The sequence below is a fragment of the Sander lucioperca genome, chromosome 16 (genome assembly GCF_008315115.2).
Source record: "Sander lucioperca isolate FBNREF2018 chromosome 16, SLUC_FBN_1.2, whole genome shotgun sequence".
NCBI lineage: Eukaryota > Metazoa > Chordata > Actinopteri > Perciformes > Percidae > Sander > Sander lucioperca.
Genome location: NC_050188.1, coordinates 25,241,908 through 25,249,407, shown reverse-complemented (window position 1 = coordinate 25,249,407; position 7,500 = coordinate 25,241,908). Strand labels below are relative to the sequence as shown.

The window sequence follows — 7,500 nt, the reverse complement described above, 5'->3', positions numbered from 1 at the left end:
GCTCCAGAAAAACGTGATTATGCGATCGCGTAATTCAACGCATAATCAGCCAAAGTCCGCATATTTATGCGGGAGGCCGCATTTTTTCAAATACGCCGCACTTTCGCCGCATAAATTGGCTATTTCCGCGCAAAATACCCGCGGGGCTTGCATGATTTCATAATCCCCGCATTTTCGTTGCAAAAAAAGTCACACATATATCTTAGCACAAAGTTGAAAAATGTTGCGTTTACTTCACACAAGAGCAGCCGTTCTTACATGGGTTTCTGATTCCTAATTCATATACTAAATCTTTTTTTTTCAACTTTGTTGATGGCAAAATTAGCCTATACTGTATAGTTGTGCATCCACAGACATCCTTTATTCGTACCTCTAAATATGTATTTTTATTTTTTTATATATATATATATTTTTTTTTATATTGTTACTTTATTTGAATATACATTTTTATTTTATGTGTATTTATTTACTTTATCGCCTACTACGTACAATACCGTGTATATATGTTGGATGTGTATGTATATATGTTTTCCTGTATAACTATTATTTGCATAGGCAGTATGTGGGGGGTGGCCATGTTGTTCTCTGGTCAAATTTGACCCGTTTACAAAAACTTTCTATATCAGAACTATGGCAAAAGAACATTGAAAATAGTGACAAATGTTGGAAAAAGCTACAAAAACGCAGGAAAAAAAGAAATCAACAAAAAAAAACTGAAAAATAATCGTTTCTTTGTTTAACCGCAATTAATTGCCAACATTAGCTAAGGACCTAAGGCTTATGATTTTGTGAAAAAAAAAATTTTTAAGCGCTGAAAAAATCTAAAAAGGTGACCAAAATAAATCTGGAAAAGTGACCAAAAAAATCTAAAAAAGTGACCAAAATAAATCTGGAAAAGTGACCAAAAAAATCTGAAAAAGTGACCAAAAAAATCTGAAAATGTGACCAAAAAATCTGAAAAGGTGACCAAAAAAATCTGAAAAAGTGACCAAAAAAATCTGAAAATATGACCAAAAAAATCTGAAAAAGTGACCAAAATAAATCTGGAAAAGTGACCAAAAAAATCTAAAAAAGTGACCAAAATAAATCTGGAAAAGTGACCAAAAAAATCTGAAAAAGTGACCAAAAAAATCTGAAAAAGTGACCAAAAAAATCTGAAAATGTGACCAAAAAATCTGAAAAGGTGACCAAAAAAATCTGAAAAAGTGACCAAAAAAATCTGAAAATGTGACCAAAAAAAATCTGAAAAAGTGACCAAAAATATCTGAAAAAGTGACCAAAAAAATCTGAAAAAGTGACCAAAAAAATCTGAAAATGTGACCAAAAAAAATCTGAAAAAGTGACCAAAAATATCTGAAAAAGTGACCCAAAAAAATCTGAAAAAGTGACCAAAAAAACATAGCCAAAGGTGACAAAAACTTGTTTAAAAAAAGTGACAAAAAAATTGGAAAGAAGTGAAAAAAACATCGAAAAAAGTGTTGTGCACAGCTCTCCCTTGTGGGGGGAGGGGCTTAGGAGACCGTTTTGGGCTTTAGCAGAAAAGGGGGGAGGGACTGAGAAGTTGTCGATGTTCACATTTTTGGTCTAAGTCCTGGATCTTCACAATCCTACCTACGGCTCCTTTAAGCACAAGTAAAATTACCGGTATAAAAATGTGACCAAAAAAAAATCTGAAATCTGAAATCTCAAAAATATATATTTGGGGGGGATCAAAAAAAAAAAACTAAATGTTTGTTGCCAAATGTCTGTAAGTAATTGCTGTTCTTTTTTGCAAATAAAAAGATTTATAAAAAAATAAATAAAGTTGTCTAAAATAAGGTGTGCAGTTGCCTGTCATCACCACTAGATGTCCCTAAAGGACAGCTCATCGAGTCTAGGGGAGCGTTGAACCTAATTTGACATGTGAAATGAGTGCAGGTCTCCACCATTTATATTTAAATTTGACTCTACTTGGATTATGCAACTTCACTTTAACCACGAGATCCCCCACCGGATACTAAATCAACAAAAGTAAGCCAGGAAGTCGCACACAGTGCATTGTTAACCGTTCCCACCTGGTGAAACACCATTTCTCATCTACATCGTGCAGAGTTTCATTCCATGTTTTTTCCAAACTGAAATCTTCTCCTCACCGTCTGAGTTTTTGCATTTTATCTGGACTAACGAAACTCCCCAAGACTCAAATAGTTGGGAATTAATTCAACATTTAAGTCACCGTAAGTCTACATCGGTGTAGTTTGGATCAACAGAAGTATATTTCCAGGATAAAACCTGACATTCAGGGCTTAGATGTCCCTCCCCTTCCTCTCTCTCTGTGTGTTTGCCGTTCTCAAACTCCGTTCTTTTCGGGAAACAACGACAAACTTCGAGCTAGCGAGCTACACCCTGAAAATATTAAGTTTTTAAGAAAGTTTGTATGGTGCAACAAGAAAGGCCTGCTTGGTTCTTTCAGGGAATGATTGTAAAGATTTATAAGAATATGTTTAGGTCATTTCCTCTCTAACTGGGAGGTTTTGGGAGCGATTGGTGGGATTGCTGTGGACGAAGTACACACGGAGATACACTGGTAAGAGCCAATGAGGTTTAACCATGTATCAGCTAATTTAAATAGCTCACGTTACTGTATTGTGTCAACAGTTAACTTAATTTATTATTGTATGTGGCGTTTTCTTTTGCGGGGTGCAAATGTTCCTTCCTGAGACTATTTAGCAGAGCCACCGTCGTTGCGTCCGGAGCGCAGCGCCGCCCAAGACGATTGTGATTGGTTTAAAGAAATGCAAAACAACCCAGGGCGTTTTTTTTCCTCCTATCCCACAATGCATCTGTGGCGTAGCCAGACCTTACTGCTCAGTCCTGCGGAGATAAGAGCCTAACGTCAGTGTGACAGTCACCTGGGCGCAGGCTTCCTCCGGCGAGGTGCTGCTGACTCCAAACAGCACGGCCGAGTCCAGACTGTGGACGGGGAAGCGCTCCAGAGCGTGCAGAACGGCAGGAGCCAGATGGGAGGTCTGACCGGCACCGGGACGCCCTGCCAGGAGCATCCTGGGACGGTGGGACGTTGGGTGTTTGACTGCACTCCTGCAGGAAGGGAGGAGAGCGGTGAGACGTGTAACAGAGGGAGGCCCAGCAAGAGAAGGCGAAGGCCTGTAACAACCATTACATACAGTAGCTGTCTAACTGTCAATTCTTTTTTCACGTAATCGCGTTTAATCGTCATAATCATTATAGAAGATATCGACAGCGCATTCATTTTAAAAGAGGAACAGCTATATATAGCTCTATCCGTTGCTCTGATTGGTTGTAGGTCTATCTGTTGCTCTGATTGGTTGTAGGTCTATCTGTTGCTCTGATTGGTTGTAGGTCTATCTGTTGCTCTGATTGGTTGTAGGTCTATCTGTTGCTCTGATTGGTTGTAGGTCTATCTGTTGCTCTGATTGGTTGTAGGTCTATCTGTTGCTCTGATTGGTTGTAGGTCTATCTGTTGCTCTGATTGGTTGTAGGTCTATCCGTTGCTTCTGACTGGAATCTGAGTCTGACCACGTCAGGCTAACAAGATGTGTTAACATTCAGAGTTTTTTTGTTTTTTTTTAATTGGCGGAAAAATCTTTTGGGAAATCTGCTGACAATCTGCGGGAAAATCAGCATGAGTAGCTGTGTAATACGGAGATAATGTAGAGCGAGCCGGTCATTATTGTGAATTACAACCCCTTCAGGCGGCTTCAAGACCCAGACGCGAATTCCAGACAGTGGGAAAATTTAAATTATTTTGGCCCAAATTGGAGTTGGAAAAAAAAATATCTAATTTTATCAGAATATATTAGAATTTTCTTTACAAAAAGTGTACGTTAGGGCAGTAAAGCATCTGATGTGGACGACTCACCTGGCAAAATGCAGGAAGTGTCTGCTCGTGGAGGTGGAGGGGGCGGAGATGCTGGATGTGCTGGAGGCATCGTCTCCTCCGTACAGGTCGTCGTCAAGGATACCAGAGGTCAGATCTGATGCACGGAGAAACAACAGATAGAAAAGACGTGAGCTCATTTCAGCGGGAGAGTCTCCAAAAATCGATTCACGTGCAGTCGTGTGAACAAATTAGGACACCCATGCTAAAGTCGACTAAAAAAAATCTTTTGGAAGTTGATCTTAATGCCTTAATTAAAAAAATGAGGAAAAATCCAACCTTTAAGGACACCAATTTGCTTTGTGAATGAATAATGTATCGTAAATAAATAAATGTTCTTCCCTAACATAAGTCAGTACGCCCTTAGGTTAAATTCCCATAGAGGCAGGCAGATTTTTATTTTTAAAGGCCAGTTATTTCATGGATCCAGGATACTATGCATCCTGATAAAGTTCCCTTGGCCCCCACATCATCACATACCCTTCACCATACCCCCACATCATCACATACCCTTCACCATACCTCACATCATCACATACCCTTCACCATACCCCACATCATCACATACCCTTCACCATACCCCCACATCATCACATACCCTTCACCATACCTCACATCATCACATACCCTTCACCATACCTCACATCATCACATACCCTTCACCATACCCCACATCATCACATACCCTTCACCATACCCCCACATCATCACATACCCTTCACCATACCTCACATCATCACATACCCTTCACCATACCCCCACATCATCACATACCCTTCATCATACCCCCACATCATCACATACCCTTCACCATACCCCCACATCATCACATACCCTTCACCATACCTAGAGATTGGCATGGGGTATTCCATAAAATCATCTCTCAATGCAAATCAAACCAGCTATTATGACTTTGATTCTCATTTAATTTTACGAGCCGACTGCATCACAAACGCTACTACTTTCTTCTGTGAGTTTTAAACATAAGACTGTATAAAAAAAAGGTTTTAAAGCGCTCCCAAGCGCTGCAATGCTCTCCCTTCTCTTCATTGAAGCCTCTGTGTTTACAGGCTCGTGGTGATGCACAATGTGCTCTAGGTGCCAAAAAAAATCTGTTTGGTACTGCCAATTTGTTTTGTTTTGTATCAATAAACATTACACTTTGTGAGAAAAAACTCGTGGCAGAAAATCGTGATATCAATTCTAAGCTAAAAAAATCGTGATTCATATTTTTCCCCGAATCGTGCAGGCCTACTTCCCAGCCTTCCGCTCCGACTCACCCGGCTCCCTCTTCCTCTTCATCCCCAGCTCGGCGTGCGGGAACAGCCTCTGCAGAGCCTCCAGGATGTCCCGCAGGGCGCCGCCCAGCAGCGGCTGAACCACGGGCGAGAGCGGCTTGGCCGGCGAGGCAGCGGAGCGCTGCGAGGCCGGCGACATCTTCCTCATGGCCGCCACGAAGTCGCAGCTGCCAATGGCGATGGAGGAGACGTCCAGGAGGAGCTTCTGGGAGGTGGCGTAGATCTGCGGGTAGCGGCGGCGCAGAGCGCACAGCGCCGCCTCGGTGCACACCGCCCTGATGTCAGCGCCGCAGTAACCTGGGAGACGGGACGGGGATCAACCGACAGATTCATTAAGTCCCGCAGAGGCGTACGACGAAGGCTCGGTGATTAACTCAAAAGTTGATCAAGTAATCAATTCATCTCTGAACTTTATGTTTTAAAGAAGAAAGGAAGTACGTAGGAAGGAGGGAGGGAAGAAAAGAAGAGGAGGGAAGGAAGGAAGGAAGGAAGTACAGTATGTAGGAAGGAGGTAGGGAAGAAAAGAAGAGGAGGGAGGGAAGGAAGGAAGGAAGGAAGGAAGTACAGTATGTAGGAAGGAGGTAGGGAAGGAAAGAAGAGGAGGGAGGGAAGGAAGGAAGGAAGGAAGGAAGTACAGTACGTAGGAAGGAGGTAGGGAAGAAAAGAAGAGGAGGGAGGGAAGGAAGTAAGGAAGTACAGTACGTAGGAAGGAGGTAGGGAAGGAAATAAGAGGAGGGAGGGAAGGAAGGAAGGAAGGAAGGAAGGAAGGAAGGAAGGAAGGAAGTACAGTACGTAGGAAGGAGGTAGGGAAGAAAAGAAGAAGAGGAGGGAGGGAAGGAAGGAAGGAAGGAAAGAAGTACAGTATGTAGGAAGGAGGTAGGGAAGAAAAGAAGAGGAGGGAGGGAAGGAAGGAAGGAAGGAAGGAAGTACAGTATGTAGGAAGGAGGTAGGGAAGGAAAGAAGAGGAGGGAGGGAAGGAAGGAAGGAAGGAAGGAAGGAAGGAAGGAAGTACAGTACGTAGGAAGGAGGTAGGGAAGAAAAGAAGAGGAGGGAGGGAAGGAAGTAAGGAAGTACAGTACGTAGGAAGGAGGTAGGGAAGGAAATAAGAGGAGGGAGGGAAGGAAGGAAGGAAGGAAGGAAGGAAGGAAGGAAGGAAGGAAGTACAGTACGTAGGAAGGAGGTAGGGAAGAAAAGAAGAAGAGGAGGGAGGGAAGGAAGGAAGGAAGGAAAGAAGTACAGTATGTAGGAAGGAGGTAGGGAAGAAAAGAAGAGGAGGGAGGGAAGGAAGGAAGGAAGGAAGGAAGGAAGGAAGGAAGGAAGTACAGTACGTAGGAAGGAGGTAGGGAAGAAAAGAAGAGGAGGGAGGGAAGGAAGGAAGGAAGGAAGGAAGGAAGTACAGTACGTAGGAAGGAGGTAGGGAAGAAAAGAAGAAGAGGAGGGAGGGAAGGAAGGAAGGAAGGAAAGAAGTACAGTATGTAGGAAGGAGGTAGGGAAGAAAAGAAGAGGAGGAGGGAGGGAAGGAAGGAAGGAAGGAAGGAAGGAAGGAAGGAAGGAAGTACAGTACGTAGGAAGGAGGTAGGTCATTTTTCCCACTAACAGAACATCTAAAATATCTGATACTACTTCTCTTTTCATTTGTTGTGATGAAGACAGCCGTGCGGTCTTTCTTACCGACACATTTCTCGGCCAGCTCGTCAAGGAAATCTTCCGACGGACGAGGTTTCCACGGCCTGGTGTGGATTTTCAGAATCTCTTTACGAGACTGGAACACAAACGGAAGAAAACAGCCAGCTTGTTTAGACACCGTGTACATTTTTTAAACACGAGTCTTGCACCAAAATGACAATAAAATAAAAATAGAAAAAGAAAAAATAACTTATAACTTAACTTCTGACAATTACATTTCGTGTCTAATTTTCAGCATTTAAGGGTAACTACCGTTTTTTCCAACCTGGACCCTATGTTCCTATGTTTCTGTGTCTGAGTGACTGATGGGAACAACAATCTTTGACATTGGACCAGTATTAAGCGAGATCGCCGCAGTCAGCAGCTGCATCCAGCTTGTATTTACCTTCACTAAAGTGCTCGTTTTGCCGCTGACAGACTCAGATTAATATTCTAAGTGTCTGACAACATTATGGAAAGGATTTCTAAGGAGGTCGACCTTTCTGTTGAAGAGTAAGATCCTTTTTTTAACATAAAAACATCCGCAAAATCGCGTTCGCTAAACCCACCAGACTCCATGTAAATAAACAGTAATTTAAGCATCGTAAAATACTGTTTATTCAAAGTCGACAGAAACAA

The 7,500-nt window shown here is 42.4% G+C and overlaps 1 protein-coding gene across 1 annotated transcript in view; it reads right to left on the bottom strand.

The window, feature by feature from the left end:
* The window catches only part of LOC118493346 (ATPase family AAA domain-containing protein 2-like), a 35,638-nt gene that overhangs the window by 17,380 nt on the left and 10,758 nt on the right, over positions 1 to 7,500 (bottom strand). Inside the window, exons 9-12 of the mRNA XM_035992971.1 lie at positions 6,868 to 6,958; positions 5,179 to 5,493; positions 3,881 to 3,995; positions 2,892 to 3,078 (exon numbers count right to left, since the gene is read on the bottom strand). Of these exons, the coding sequence (XP_035848864.1) occupies positions 2,892 to 3,078; positions 3,881 to 3,995; positions 5,179 to 5,493; positions 6,868 to 6,958 (708 nt within the window). The remainder of the gene's footprint in view (positions 1 to 2,891; positions 3,079 to 3,880; positions 3,996 to 5,178; positions 5,494 to 6,867; positions 6,959 to 7,500) is intronic.